The sequence below is a fragment of the Gobio gobio genome (assembly GCF_949357685.1).
Source record: "Gobio gobio genome assembly, chromosome: 11".
Lineage (NCBI taxonomy): Eukaryota > Metazoa > Chordata > Actinopteri > Cypriniformes > Gobionidae > Gobio > Gobio gobio.
In genome coordinates this window covers 39,483,096-39,499,893 of record NC_137104.1, presented here as the reverse complement: position 1 = coordinate 39,499,893, position 16,798 = coordinate 39,483,096, and the positions used below count along the sequence as shown (strand labels likewise).

General features: G+C 38.0%; 2 protein-coding genes across 3 annotated transcripts in view; both read right to left on the bottom strand.

Moving 5' to 3' along the window:
- Positions 1 to 10,324, bottom strand: part of slc2a3a (solute carrier family 2 member 3a) — a 28,175-nt gene extending 17,851 nt beyond the window's left edge. The window contains exons 1-5 of one of the 2 annotated variants that reach the window (XM_079829655.1): positions 9,966 to 10,321; positions 9,669 to 9,708; positions 9,136 to 9,248; positions 6,517 to 6,615; positions 2,126 to 2,286 (exon numbers count right to left, since the gene is read on the bottom strand). In XM_079829655.1, coding sequence (XP_079685781.1) covers positions 2,126 to 2,286; positions 6,517 to 6,615; positions 9,136 to 9,150 — 275 coding nt within the window. In that variant the 5' untranslated portion in view covers positions 9,151 to 9,248; positions 9,669 to 9,708; positions 9,966 to 10,321. Of the gene's footprint in view, positions 1 to 2,125; positions 2,287 to 6,516; positions 6,616 to 9,135; positions 9,249 to 9,668; positions 9,709 to 9,965 lie in introns of both variants that reach the window. The other variant, XM_079829654.1, reaches the window with a different exon arrangement.
- The window catches only part of LOC307133598 (craniofacial development protein 2-like), a 1,416,430-nt gene that overhangs the window by 446,689 nt on the left and 952,943 nt on the right, over positions 1 to 16,798 (bottom strand). The window lies entirely within an intron of this gene.

The window sequence follows — 16,798 nt, the reverse complement described above, 5'->3', positions numbered from 1 at the left end:
CTCAGTTACTGGGATTTTCACGCACAACCATTTCTAGGGCTTACAAAGAATGGTGTGAAAAGGGAAAAACATCCAGCATGCGGCAGTCCTGTGGGCGAAAATGCCTTGTTGATGCTAGAGGTCAGAGGAGAATAGGTGACTGATTCAAGCTGATAGAAGAGCAACTTTGACTGAAATAACCACTCGTTACAACCGAGGTATGCAGCAAAGCATTTGTGAAGCCACAGCACGTACAACCTTGAGGCGGATGGGCTACAACAGCAGAAGACCCCACCGGGTACCACTCATCTCCACTACAAATAGGAAAAAGAGGCTACAATTTGCACAAGCTCACCAAAATTGGACAGTTGAAGACTGGAAAAATGTTGCCTGGTCTGATGAGTCTCGATTTCTGTTGAGACATTCAGATGGTAGAGTCAGAATTTGGCGTAAACAGAATGAGAACATGGATTCATCATGCCTTGTTACCACTGTGCAGGCTGGTGGTGGTGGTGTAATGGTGTAGGCCCCTTAGTGCCAATTGGGCATCGTTTAAATGCCACGGCCTGCCTGAGCATTGTTTCTGACCATGTCCATCCCTTTATGACCACCATGTACCCATCCTCTGATGGCTACTTCCAGCAGGATAATGCACCATGTCACAAAGCTCGAATCATTTCAAATTGGTTTCTTGAACATGACAATGAGTTCACTGTACTAAAATGGCCCCCACAGTCACCAGATCTCAACCCAATAGAGCATCTTTGGGATGTGGTGGAACGGGAGCTTCGTGCCCTGGATGTGCATCCCACAAATCTCCATCAACTGCAAGAAAAGAATGCTTTCAGCACCTTGTTGAATCAATGCCACGTAGAATTAAGGCAGTTCTGAAGGCGAAAGGGGGTCAAACACAGTGTCAATATGGTGTTCCTAATAATCCTTTAGGTGAGTGTATATATATATATGTATAGTTGCATTTATCTAAAAAAGGTTGCATTCATCTGAACAAAAATACAGTAAAAACAGTAATATTGTGAACTATTATTACAATTTAAAATAGCTGTTTTCTATTTTATTATATTTTAAATGTCATGTATTCCTTATTGATGGCAACGCTACATTTTCAGCATCGTTTCTCCAGTCTTCAGTGTCACATAATCCTTCAGAAGTCATTTTAAAAAGCGTATTTGCTGTATCAAGAAACATTTCATATAATTTTCAATGTTTAATATTTTTGTGGAAACACTGACCATTTTTTTTCATGATTTATTTGATAAATAGAAAGTTGAAAAGAACAGCATTTATTCGAAATATTTCTTAAAACCCTAAACTTTTGTAAGTATGAACGTTGAACTTAAAATGTTGTAGTTACTGTTTAGTTATTAATTGCTGTTTATTGTGTAGCAAATTTCTCATGTTTCAGAGACTGTTATTACCACAATGCATATTTTTCATCTCAGTTATCACTGACAAAACCAAACAACAGGCAAAACCGGAGAGGGTGACAGAGGAAGCCACAGAAAGAGGGCAGAAAAAGAACAATGGCCACTGAGCACACATGAATGCTTTCTTTGAATGAGGTCATTCTGACAACGTGGACAGGAAGACAGAGGTCAATTCTTCTACTCTGAGTGCCCTCACTGCGTTAAATTGCTTTTATTATTTATGAAGCTGTCTAGTTAAAGCATGATTGTGTAACTACTGGCATATTCTGATGTATGATCTGGCTCAGCATAACAACACAATTGTAAAATGGCTACACTAAACTTCTCTGTACATCTTTGCTACTTGTATTGATACATAAATTAAAGAGAGAACAGAAATGATGGAGATAATGTTGACTGGGAAATATCACAAGCCAGGTTCGAATCCACAATGCCAGTATTGGCGTCACTGTGCAGTGTACTAGAAAAAAATGCATTTATCACTAAGCCATGGCTCTGACCTCAATGCGTCTTTCCTAATGATTGTAAACCTTCATGAGTAATGACACGGAAGAAGTCACAAGGTTTAGATTTTTTCTCTAGATTTACAAACCGAGCACAGTGCTTCAGAGCATAGGACTTCCACAAAAGATAGGGTTCTCGCCAAATTTAAATTGGTCAACATTTGCTATAACAAATATTATAGATGAATTTCCACTCACCTTCCAAATTTGTTGGCTATGACACCGACACTGAATGATCCCATCATTCCACCCACGCTAAAGATGGCCACAGCAAAACTCCACACAATGGTGCACATGCCTGGTGTGATGGGCTCCCCGTAACGCTCCATCCATGTGGCGTTGAAGAACTCCCGCAATTTCTAAGAGGTTAAAAGGTTCCAATTTAAGATGATCACTGCATTCACACTGTAAACTTTTCATTCTTATTATTATAATAATTTAAGAATAAGTGCACAGTTCAAAGGTTCAAAGGTGGTGGTCACACTACACATTTTGTTCCATTGACTTCCATTAATACTCATGCAAATGCATCAGACTGGAAACTCAAGCTCATGCGAAAACGCATTTCACTCATTCCAGAGCAGTAAAGTTGAGTTTTGCAGTAAAGTCGACTAGATTGTATGTAATTACATTTTGAATGTATACTGGTTAAACCCAGCCAGATCTGCCAGCAATTTGATTTGGTCCTGCAGCTCAGGCTGGAAACCTGTAAATGTTTCTATCCTGCTTCCGTTATAAATCTGCGGGGACCAATCACAAACTGGCTTATCCACTTGGCGCGCTGTGGGCGGGTTTAACACGATGACGATAGAGAAGCTTTTTGTTTACATTCAACATGGTGGCCACCGAAGCGCAGCAACTCGTTGATGCCGCTGTCGCTGCTGTTTAAAAAGATTTCAACGGCATGTTTTCTTTGAAAACGGAACAGAAACTTGCCCTGGAACAATTCCTACAAGAGAAGGATGTGTTTGCCTTACTACCGACCGCTCTGCAAAGTACGTCACCCGGATCATTGGTCTGATTGGTTGAAGGACAATCCAATTCTGTACGGAGTCATTTGAACTATGTCCGTTGATCACGCGTGTAGGGTGGTCATACGTCCGGATTTTGTCCGGACAGTCCAGATTTTAAGCCCCTTGTCCGGCGTCCGGCGCAGCCTCAAGCCGGACACTCATTTGTCTTCCTTTTTGGAGTTGCACTGAATCAGCCTTAAAAAAACCTGCCCTAGAATCTTTATCGGGATGCAGCAGCATAGCGTCTAATGCCGTAAGATCTCTGGTCAAAAAAAACGATTGGCTGAAAGCGGTGTCAAATAAATATCTGATATATCATTGGTTAAAAAATGTAAACAAGCCTCCACGACGTGCTGGCTACATCATATCATAACGTAAACATGCCAAAACGTCAAACCTCGTTTAATCCGGAATGGACAAAAGAGCACTAATTTATATCAAAAAGCAGTAGAGATGCTTTTCATGGATTTTGCACACTGTGTCGCTGTGAAGTGGACGTTAGTAGTCAAGGGAAAGCCGCCATTGACCGACATGTCAGCACGGAAAAACATAAAAGTAACCGACGAGCCGCAGGTACGTCTTCTCTTGGGTAATTTTTTCGAGAAGCAACATCACCTCAGGATGACAAAATCTACGCTGCAGAGCTTTGTAAAGTCTGGCATCACCAGTCAAACTGTATAAAAGAAATACATAAATAAACAAATAATCTGGCACAGTGCCAGAAAACGTACATTTTCTGGACTTCTGGAAATAACAGAAATACATAAATAAACAAATAATGAATACGAAAAATGTATAAATACACATTTCAGTTCTTAACAAAGAGCTGCCTGAGCTGCTGCAGAGGGTGAACTTCTTTGTTAAGAACTGAAATGTGTATTTTTACAATTTGTACATTATTTGTTTATTTATGTATTTCTGTTATTTCCAGAAGTCCAGAAATGTTTTGTTTTCAGGCACTGTGCACTTTGCAAGACAGGTTCATCTCAGTAGTCAGTTTTTGAAACAGATATCACAATGTCTTGAATAAATACAAATACTGTGAACAAACACTTTTTTGCCTCTTCTGTTACACATAGGTCTACATCAAGATATATCGTAGATCAAATTGTCTGGCAATGAATAGAGTAGGCTATTTCAGAATCACTGTATCATGATACCATCGATATGATGGACAAAATTGTATTGTAGTTGCGAAATGCGAGTACACCATGAAAAAGCAATTTAGTCCTATGAAATTATTCTTGCCTCACTAAATGCCACAAAGTGTCCTCCTTTTTGGTTTTATGGAAATGGCCACCCTACTCTTGCGCAGTAGAAAATACAGAGCAGACTCCCCAGACTAATATTCAATCTTAAAAGATTGAGCTTGGTCTGGTGATAGCCAGACAATTTTGAATGTATTACTATTTGTAATGTTGAATTCATGTTTATAAAAAATGCTGCGGAGTGTGACGTCATTGTCACCATTCTGTTTAGTTTTGTTCATGGACTTTTAGTTTGTAATTCTTCCGTTCCTGTGTTCCTTTGTTTGAGGGTGTGTCTCAATCAGCTCCCTAGTTCAGTAGTCAGGGCACTGATCAGGACATAAGTCAATGGGCTGACTCCCTGATCAGTGCCCTGACTACTGAGCTAGGGAGCTGATTGAGACGCACCCTGAGTTTCCCACCACCCATCTGTTCCCATGACACTAATCCTCCACCACAGCTGCACATCATTTAGTTCGTTAGCTCTGTCTGTGTATTTAGTTCCTTTGTTTTTCAGTCCTCCGTTGTCGGTTGATTTTCGTGTTCGTCTTACGGCACACGTGCTGTCTGCACCTTAACCTTTTGGATTATTAAAGTATATTGCTTATTGGACCCTGTTGTCATCGTCTTCTTCAGTCAGTGACAGTCATATCATGACAGTTACAGTGTCCGTAGAAATTTAGTGTGCTCAAAGTCTAGTGTGACCGCGGCTTTACGCATTCGTAAGATTTTGTATGTGTTTGAAGTCTCTTTTGCTCACTCAGGCAGCATTTATTTGATCAAAAATACAGTAAAAGGGGTAATATTGTGAAATATTACAATTTAAAATCCTTCAGAAATCAAGTCAAGTCAAGTCACCTTTATTTATATAGCGCTTTTTACAATGCCGATTAGGGCTGTGCGATATCCTTGTTAAATAATGCGATACGATATTGCTTTAAGTGTGTAAAATCTATTTAAATTATATTTTAAAAAATATTTAAAAACTGAGAATGAAACCATTTATGTGTTTCACATTCTTTCTGGGAAAAGAAAGCATTGACAGTTCGAGTGTGTAAACAAGACACGAAAAAAAGAACGGCTTGTGCGCATGTTTCGGTGTGTGTGTCAGACAGCAGACAACACGAGACTGCAAGGAGTTGTTTTCCGCGAGTTATTGTGTTTAATAACTCTTTTTAACGTCAAGCAAGTCACATAAGTAACAGTCGTGTGCCCAGTCTATTCTGTGCTCTATGCGTCGACCTAAAACATACAATTTTCACAATGTTGAAGTAGCCTATTAAAATCAATCAGATATTGCGTGCCCTTGCGATATGCATATTGCGATATGTACATTTGCGATATTTCGATAATTTCTATATATTGTGCAGCCCTAATGCCGATTCAAAGCAGCTTCACAGTGTTAAAAAGGAAAATAGTGCAATAGAATTTTATCAGAAATCATTCCGAAAGTGTAGTTTTGGTGCTCAAGAAACATTTATTATTATAATTATTGTCAGTGTTAAAAACAGTGCTGTTTAATATTTTTGTGGAAACCATGATACATCTTTCCAGGATTCTTTGATGAATAGCAATAGCATAAGCATAATATTATAAATGTATTTACTGTCACTTTTGATCAATTAAATGCATCCTTGATGAATATTAGTATTCATTTCTTTCTTTCAAAAAAAACCTTTGACCCCAACACACACACACACACACACACACACACACACACACACACACACACACACACACACACGTTTGTTTTTGTGAAATGTGAGGACATTCCATAGGCGTAATGGTTTTTATACCGTACAAACCGTATTTTCTATCCCCTTACACTGCCCCTGCCCCTAAACCTAACCCTCACAGGAGACTGTGCAGTTCACTTTCTGTGAAAAAAAACTTGTTCTGTATGATTTATAAGCATTTTGAAAAGTGAGGACATGGGGAACGTCCTCATATTTCACCCTCTTTTTGTAATACCTATGTCATACCCATGTCATTATACACATTTGTGTCCTGATATTTCACAAAAACATGCCCACACACACACACACACACACACACACACACACACACACACACACACACACACACACACACACACACACACACACACACACACACACACACACACACACACACACACTCACACTCACACTCACACTCACACTCACACACACACTCACACACACACTCACACACACACACACACTCACACACACACTCACACACACACACACACACACACACACACACACACACACACACACACACACACACACACACACACACACACACACACACACACACACACACACACACACACACACACACTAACCTGTTCTGGTGCATTGATGACTCCTGTGTTGTAGCCGAACTGCAGAGAGCCAATTACAGCCGTTGACAAAGAAAACAGGAGGTAGCATGTTACCTGATTCTGTGAAACAAAAGAGAAAAGGCTCAAGGTCAGTTAGTTGTTCATCATTTTAGTTTGACAATTTCACATTTGTCAAATTTTGATCATCAAATTTAAACACCAAATGCACAAACATCTTACACAAAACACATGTATGTCTATAAAACACAACATTATAATACATTTAAACAACATTAAAATACGTCATTTTAATCTTGCTTTTTCTTGGGTTGTGTGTCCTAGTTACTGGCTATTCGCCCAGATTCTTTCATTAACATTTGCTTGACTGATTTCTTTAAAAAATAGACACAATGCACTCCTCTTCGACCGATGTAGTAAATAATGGGATGTAAATACGGCAGTAGCCAACAGCATGCTATTACTGTAATCATCACAAATCAGCCATGTCCTAAAATGGCCCTGCCTTCAGCAGTAAGACAACACTGCAAATACGCATTCCAGGTTTCTAGGGCAGCAGTGCTGACACTGTGAATTGTGAAGGGCTGTGTGATGCTGAGATGGTCAGCCATTCGACACAGGTGACCTTAAACCTACAGATATTGGACTACATCAAAAGGAGGTCGTAGTGTTTACCATAAACTGTATAAATACAATAGTGAACCAAGGGTAAATATAAAGCTGCAGTTCTTGCACAGCATTTGACCTTATCAAAACCAGCTACATGGAATTGTCTGAAAGAAATTGGATTAGAAATGCAGATCAAAAGCATCATTTCCTTTTAATCAGATTCTATTATTCCTATTACTGGCTCTCCCTCTCTTCTACACTCATAAAAATGCTCCCAAGTCACAATGACTCAGTGAAATAAGTTTCAAAACAAATGTCAAATGTCATCTGCATTCTGAGTCAAACTCTCAATTTGGAAATGTATTAACCCCCTATCAAATTTGGGACATAGCTTGCTTAGATTTATGCCTTTGATTTCCTCAGTTTTAGAGTAAAAAGTGTTTTGGAAAATGTATATTTCATATTTTTTAAAAAATCTATATTTTTCATAACAATATATGTAAAATTGTCTAACCTGTTTCAAGGTCACTTTTTAAAAACTTCATTCACCTTTTAAGAGATCAATTTATTCATATTTAAAAAGAGACCAAACTGAAGTCTGTTCTCCAGAGCATTCAAGATTTATGACAGTGTCAATTGGATTTTTAAATTTTAGGTCCATGCTCAAAAAGTGAATAAATGGATTATAAAAGCCAAAGACCCTCAAGACAATAATTTCACTCGGCGGCCATCTTTGAAACGGCTCTCAGGCATGCAAGTGCAGCTCTAATCTCTTTGAATGGGGAAACATCAAATTCTCCAAAACTGTTCGCCAAGCTTACGTTTAAATTTCATATTTGAATTCCCCAATGAATTCTGACAAAAACTGTGTCAAACAATTTGTTTCTAAATACTCTAATCATAACAAAGCTAACCTCGACAAACCTCGAGCGTCTCAGAACACTGCCTGTTTCTATGGCAACCGGAGATTCTAACAGCAGCTGCAGTGATGCAATAACTTTACAAATCAACGATTGGCTCTTTCATTTAGAAGGCGTGGCTTACTCGCCATATTGAGCTGCCTATTCATAAGTAATCAAGGTGCACCGTCTTCCTATATATAAAGTATTTGATTATAACTGCATAAATATAATTTAGTACCATAAACTCTCATAAAAAACACAAAATATATTAAATAAAAAGCAATGGCGAATTAAAATATTGTACAATTTTTTCATTGATTGTTTTGTTGTTGTTGACATTTTAAACCGACAAACAAACAGTAGCCTACCAGAGGGTTAAAGAGAGAGAAAAAAAGTGAAGGAAAGTCATAATATCTGTAGACAGCTATGAATAAAAACATCTAATCTGCTCACAACCTCTTATTCCAGAATGATTTATTCTGCTGATGTTGTGGGCATTAAGAGGATCTGAATAAACATCCAATATAAACAACGCCACTATGCCTCTCTCTCTCTCTCTCTCTCTCTCTCTCTCTCTCTCTCTCTCTCTCTCTCTCTCTCTCTCTCTCTCTCTCTCTCTCTCTCTCTCTCTCTCTCTCTCTCTCTCTCTCTCTCTCTCTCTCTCTCTCTCTCCCAAACATTACATCCCAATAGGTCTTAATATCCTCGATATCCCTGTCATAGCATCTCTGCCACTCCCTCATTGTCATAGCAGCATCCCGAGGGTTACAGCTGCATTGACATTCCTTTCAATGAGACCATAGCAACGAATGACACTGCTGACTGATCATATTGATTAACTTTTGACATACATTCAATGATGAAACAAAGTTCGCATGTATACGAGCTATTTGCATAGAGCTAGAATCCTTAAAGTCATAAGCATATGGCCTACATTCACCACAGTCATTGCAGGTAGGAATAAAACGATTCCTTGGATGCTAGTATATGACTCACATTATGCTGTGCTTGTATACCATTATATACAAGTAAAATGTATAATTGTCATGTTTGAATACACGTAACGTTAGAGTCTTGTGGGAACAGATCATTGTACTATCGCAGGACTAACCTTCTCCCCCTCCATCGTGTCAGAGTGGAAACGTCCAAGATTCCGCGTGAACGTGAGATTTGGCACACAGTCTTCTTATACCCGAGATGCGATGCTGTTCTTGACTATTTTGCCTTTAAAAATTGTACAAATAGTAAAAAAATGTGTAAATTAGCGTCCTTTTAGCAATGTGAGAATTATACAACGACTGTTTAGACCATCTGTTGCTCCTCATCCTCTAGCGCGTCTAGCACAGATAAGTGCGTATTCTACATATGTTTTAAACAAATGTTTTAAAGACACATTAGCCTATAGGACACTAAAATGTATACATATAACGATAAAGTTTTTGCCAATGTTCTATCCCGAACAACTACAAGCGCTCGCTAATACTGTTGCCATAGTTACATCTTTAAGCAAACTTGTAAACTTTTGTGATAAATTGAATTTCTGAAACCTGTTTTGGAACTTATGTAACGTTAGCCCACTTAGCTATGTAAAAGAAGAAGAGAATATTTTCTTTCCTGCCCACACCCCCCTACCCCCAAACATACCTTTTGTGATGACCCACAAGCCCCAAACCCGTCCTTTAACCTTGCAAAAAAAAGCAAAATAAACGGATTAATACATTAATTAATAAATTAAAAGGTCAAAAACCGATACTATCTGGTTACGATTGTACAACAGGTGCTCCTGCACATTGCTGACTCCACTTTTGGAGAAGTGGGTTGGGTTATGCTCATGCACTTCACGTGGCTACATTAATCAGCATCATGCTGCTATGGTAGCTAATCGACATGCTATTTAAATATACTATTTAAATGTATATCATCAATCGAGGATGCAGTTACCGTGTTTCTCGTGCGTCGTGACCACCCGTTTGCGTGCGCGTATCCCTGGTGACCCACTGGCACTGAAGTCGAGTGAAATTCCGCACTGTCAACGATGTATTCTTTTATTCGTCACACGTAGCAAATAGCCTACACGACCAACCGCACGTTCGACTTTGACGAAATACCCTCGGCTGTGCACGTAAAACCTCGTGCACACGCCCCTTTATTTATCCACGACGCGTATTCCGCATCACGCCTTGTGACAGCTGTTCCGTCATAGCCCCTCGTGATGCGGGAATATCTTATTCGGCGAGGTTTAGGCTAGGATGCGAATTGTGCTCGTGGGGTGGGACCAAGAGCATCCGATACCCACCGCCCATGATGCTCTGCGCGGGTGACCTTGATAGAGCATCAGCTGATGGGTGCTACCAAATGGATGCAGCGCCGGGTACCAAACACCAAAGGATGCAGGCACGCGGCTTCGACTGCGTGACATTAATTTGTAGAGTAAAAGTAGTAATGTAGTAATAAAATAGCTTGTAATAATTAGGCATACCTTTTCTGTAATGTTCTTCTTCTTCTTTTTAAAATGTTTTAAATCTATGGATATCCATAGAAAACAGCAGTGCGCACATCCCACAGTTTATTCAGGCCTCAAAAAGGCACGTGAGTAATAGCAGTATCAAATTCTGCAGTACTACAGCCCAAATTCTACTGCAGGAGTCACAAGACTTCTCTAGATGATTTTTAAATCCGCAAGGTTGCATCACTTTATACATTTTATTTACGTTCACTGTCAAAATTTCTTATAGACCTAAAGCCACTTGACATAACACAAAAAGAAGCTAAGGAGAGATTAGGGCTAGTTGCCTTGTACTTTAGTTGTACTTTTTTGGGGGATGATACATTTCCCTTTTTTTGAAAAGTTAATTAATGAGTAGGCACATACACATACTGTATATGTTAAAATATTTTTTTAACATTTCCACTGTTTACCTATAGGAGGAAAAAAAACTGTTAACAGTAGTAAGCTAACTATTCAAATTAAACTTCTGTATTTGAAACATCTGTGTTTAAATGTAATGGCTTTTAAGTGGTACGTATACTTATAAACAAACAAAAAAAGGAACTAGCAAAATAATAATAAAAAATATTGGGATTTGGGTTGGGATACAATATGTGTGACAACTTTAATGTCACAACCTGCCCCGACCTAACATTTATCAAATATATCCTTGTCCTATAACTATTTCAACTTTAATACTTGGTTTTTACAGTCAAGCTATAGAGATTTTCTATTCATTAAGTTTATTGCTATTAAAGGATTATTAGTTCACTTTAAAATGAAAATTATCCCATGATTTACTCACCCTCAAGCCATACTAGGTGTAGGCTATATGACTTTCTTTTTTCTGATGAACACAATCAGAGTTATATTAAAAAAAATATATATATCCTGACGCTTTTATAACTGCAGTGAACGGGGCTCACGAGTTTGAGGCATAGACCGTAAAAAGGTTTGAAGCTCAAAAAAGCACATCCATCCTTCATAAACGTACTCCACACGATTCCAGGAGGTTAATGAAAAATATACATATTTAAAACTTTATAAAATATACAGACCCCCTTCCGTATTAAACTTGCAATAAAAGTGTAACTGACATAAGTGTTTTGAACTATAAGAGGCGTCACAAATTTTCTGTAAGTTGGATACAGAAGGCGATCTGCGGTAGCTATTTTACTTTATAAAGTTTTAAATTGATATTTTTCTTACAAAAACCCATCGATTCACTCCAGAAGGCCTTTATTAACCCCCAGAGTCGTGTGGAGTATGTTTATGAAGGATGGATGCACTTTTTTTTGAGCTTCAAACTCGTGATTCCTGTTCACTGCCATTATAAAGCGTGGAAGAGCCAGGCTATTTGTTACTCTGATTGTATTCATCTGAAAGAAGAAAGTCATATACACCTATATGGCTTGAGGTTGAGTAAATCATGGGTCATTTTCATTTTAACCCTTCTCCGGCCTTCGTTTGGGAATTACACTCAGGGTCTTCGGGGTCTCCACAGACCCCAGGCAACAAAATGTAATTTTGTAACAAAACAATTGTTTGTTTTTTTAGAACAAATGTAATTTTACTCTGTTTATTAATGTTTTTACTCAACATCTGTGCAGTTTTTTGGAGTATTTATAATTATTTTTAAATTTATATATCACACCAAATCAGTTTTTTATGTAAAATTCACTTTATAAAAGATCCAAATTCCTAACTTTCAGTCGTGGGGATAACATGGATAATTTGACAAGGTTTAGTGTTATATTTTTGCCCATCTTTTGGAAAATACAGTTAAGATAAAGATATTACAGATAAAAATACTTACCAGTAAATGGTTGCAGAGCTCCACTATTTGCGCTATTTGACTGACTGAAAGACATCTTTTCACAAGTATTTTTCAGTTGGATTCATATCTAAATGTGTGTGTGTGTGTGTGTGTGAGAGAGCATGATCATTTTGCATTGTGGATGTTTTATGTATTGTTGGAAGTGTGCCACTTCATTTCTGTATGCGCGTGTTCTGCGTTGTTTCTGTTTTTGAGGATGAATTTTGTCCATTTTCTAAGCGGGGTCTCCAGACCCCGAAGACCCTCAGTGTGACTTTTTTTGTCACAAACATAAAAACAGATATCAATCCAATTTTTTTTTTTGACCACCGTACAAAGTCTCATGCCATTTGGACAAAGGGACATTTTTTAACAAAAAGAAAAGACCCCGAAGACCGGAGAAGGGTTAAAGTGAACTAATCCTTTAAGTATGAGGTAAGCCATATTGTCCCATATTTTTAGATTTGCATTTAATGAAACCATATAAAAATAAAAAATAAATAATAATGATACAAAATATATATACATTTATACACATTATTTTTTTTAACAAATACAACATTATATTAATTACTTAAATGTATGATCATGTTTAAGCAAAACGGGTATAAGCTGAAACAACACAAATCTCTAGTTTTTTACTTAATAGCCATTTCCACTCAATTTTATCACGTTAAATTAAATTAAATTTGTAAAATGTTAAGTTAACCGAAACCATTTGTGTTGTGACTATTAATCCTTTCTGTTGAACTGACTGAAACTGGGCAGTGTATTTCTAGTTCCCAGCATGCTTTGCATAGGGATGGATCAGGAGAGTAAATGTTGAAAATAAATGCTGTTTAATGTGTTTTTTAGTAACGGGAAAGACCTGTTAAAGTTTGATGTTATATTTGACATTTAAAAGTAGTGTTATGTTGAGTCGATTTTTGAGGTCACCATTATAGTGAAGTGTAGACCTTGTGGTTAGGCTATATGCTGTTCTCAATGAACTGTGACTGTGTGAACGCCAGAGACAAGAAATGTTTTACTTGATCATGCTTGCGTGCGTTCAAATGTTAACCTTAACATGTGAACAAGTGTTGCGTCGATTATTAGTTTATTTAGTAAAATAAGAAATTAAATTAGTTTGACATAATTCCCACAGTCTGCATCATCAGTTCTACTCCTCTCTATCCTACTTTATCGAGGAATGACATGATTTTTTTAGTAGTTTTGACTAAATGAATTTAAGTTCATACAACCAGATTACAACCAATCATTTCAAACCAAACCAATTAGATTTTTGTTTTGGAAAACATAATTCAATTTAGTGGAAAAGTTTTCCTTAATTTAATTAAGTTTGTTCAACAGCTTGTTTTATTATTTTGTGTTACAAGAAGTGTTCAGCCACATCATGGGATGGGATTTCAATAAAGATACTTCTCTGCCATCCTCAGCACAATGTGTAACTGCAATGTTAGAGCTTGGAATTCAATAAAAGCTACCATCAAAATAGTGCATCTGTTATAAAATATGTAAACAGAAGTGTGTAGATGTGTGAAATAATGTCCATTGGCACATTTACTGACTATCATTAAAAATGCATAATGCGAACATTAGGGTCTTTACAGCCTCTGCAGTCTAATGCCACTAACCACTTAAGTGCTTGCCTCTGGGAATAATATGGTGGTTAGTCAAAAAAATATACTGACATGCGAGTTGTTTCTACCTAACTATTATTTTACCTTTATTAATTAATGTATTTTCCTTTTGATTGAAGTCACCTATTACACGTAGGCTATGCATTATCTATAGTCACTATCAATGCTGCATTTCATAAATGTTAAAGAAGACAAGCCAGGCATTTCATTAATCACAGATTGGCATTCATTCATATTTGACTAATTTGATCAAAAATTAGATTTTACACACACAGTCTCAGCTTCCGCCAGACCGCCCTCCGTATTAAACTTGCAATAAAAGTGTAACTGACGTAAGCATTTTGAACTGTAAGAAGCGTTACACTTTTTCCATAAGTTGAATACAGAAGGCGATCTGCGGTAGCTAGATATTTTACTTACAAAAACCCATTGATTCACTTCAGAAGGCCTTAAATTAACCCCCGGAGCTGTGTGGAGTATGTTTATGAAGGATGGATGCACTATTTTGAGCTTCAAACTCCTGAACCCCATTCACTGCCATTATAAAGCATGGAAGAGCCAAGATATTTATTAATATAACTCTAATTGTGTTCATCAGAAAAAATAAAGTAATATACACCTAGGATGGCTTGAGGGTAAATCATGGGGTCATTTTCATTTTAAAGTGAACTAAACCTTTAAAGGGTTAGTTCACCCAAAAATGAAAATTCTGTCATTAATTATTCACCCTTATGTCGTTCGAGACCCGTAAGACCTCCGTTCATATTCGGAACACAAATGAAGATATTTTTGTTGAAAGCTGATGCTGAGAAAGGCTTCAGATAGGCCTCCATTGGCATTCAGTACACTTATACTCCCAAGACCGATAAAAGGCACTTAAAATGTCGTTACAAAGTCCATCTCACCACAGTGACTCTACAATAATCTTACGATGCGACGACAATAGTTTTTGTGCGCAAAAAAAAATCAAAATAACACCTTTATCCAGCTTGTAATTGCCTTCCGCGTGTGCCTCCACGACGCATGCGCGAGAATATGACGTAGCGCCGGGGTTCGGGAATCCATGAAATGCCACTCTAACCCCATTTTGAGCACTACGCCGAGACCTAAAGCACGATCAATGTAGAATCCAACAGCTGAGATACGCGCGTCTTCCTCTGATTGTAAACAAATCACTTCTGGGTCATCTGTCCGAACGCCGGATCTGCGTCATATTCTCGCGCATGCGTCGTGGAGGCACACACGGAAGGCAGTAACAAGTTGGAAAAAGGTGTTATTTTGATTTTTTTTTGCGCACAGAAACTATTGTCGTCGCATCGTAAGATTATTGTAGAGTCACTGTGGTGAGATGGACTTTGTAACGATGTTTTGAGTGCCTTTTATCCGTCTTGGGAGTATAAGTGTACTGAATGCCAATGGAGGCCTATCTGAAGCCTTTCTCAGCCATCAGCTTTCAACAAAAATATCTTAATTTGTGTTCCGAATATGAACGGAGGTCTTACGGGTGTCGAACGATGTGAGGGTGAGTAATTAATGACAGAATTTTCATTTTTGGGTGAACTAACCCTTTAAAGGAGCTGTATGTAGGACTGTGGCCAAAACTGGTACTGCAATCACTTTCAAATTACTGTAGAGCGGTGTATCCCCTCTCCCCCTCCCCTGACTCGAGGTTGCCAGCTAGGCTGCAGGATCCAGCAGGAAGGTAGGCTGCTACACGGAGCTTTCAATGGCAAGTGACGAGTCGTACACAGTAAGTTTTTTTTCTTTCTGTTAATTATGTTTATGCTTCAAGAGCAATGTTTTGTGAAGTAATTATGAATCGCAAAAATGTACTAATGGCGATTAGCCAAATATAATCATAAATATGAACGCTCGTATGTGACAGTACATTCCCACATGAAAAAATACTATAGTAAAATTACAGGAAAGCTAAATAACATTAGCAATGATCATACAGGTCAACTTGCAGCAGGTTTTGTCCACTATATATGCGAAGAACGAATGAGGAATCATTTTTACAGAGGTAACGTTAGGCTACTGTCTCAAATACGTTTTCACAGTGCTAATAGGCGTGCTTATGTTGTTTTCCTCAGCGTCCCAGCATAATGACAGAGAAACGGGCTCTGATAATGCATTACTAATGTTAGCAATGACGACTCGCCGTTTTTATTTACCAAACAATTCCTTAACGTTACCTTTTCAATTCAATGACCCACCTCCTCCATCTGCGCTAACCTAACGTTACTTTGCACGAACATGCATATCTTTGTTCGACTGTCATGAATATTTGAAATGTCCATTTACATTAAGTACAAGTTAGCCAAACATAGATGAACCTTACCTGTCCAGGAGAAAATTAGCAACGTTGGCATCAGTCTTCAAATTATTCTCCGTTTTCAGCCGTCTCTATCTTTCAAAGGCATCTCAAATCCTTGTTTTATTTCAGACACTGTCACAACGTTTTTCTGATTCATAACGAGGTCGTTTAGGTTTCGTAAAGTTAGACATTGTTTATCCAAAAAGTTTGTAGCTGCAGCTGTGGTAACTAGAGCAGAGCTGGCCACCCGAATGGAGAAACACTACTGACTTCGTGATTGGTAGATAGGTGGAGGGTGGCGCTTCAGGCCAAAACACAACATGTCAACATCAACATCAGTTGAGGGCTGCAACTTCACTTTTAAAATGACAATATCTTGGCCGGACAACCGTTGTCAGTGATATAAATATTTGAAATGAACATGATTTCTTAATGTCTAGTGACATATCAGGGCCATTTTATGATTAATTGAAATACATTTCTTACATACAGTTCCTTTAAGTATTGGGATAA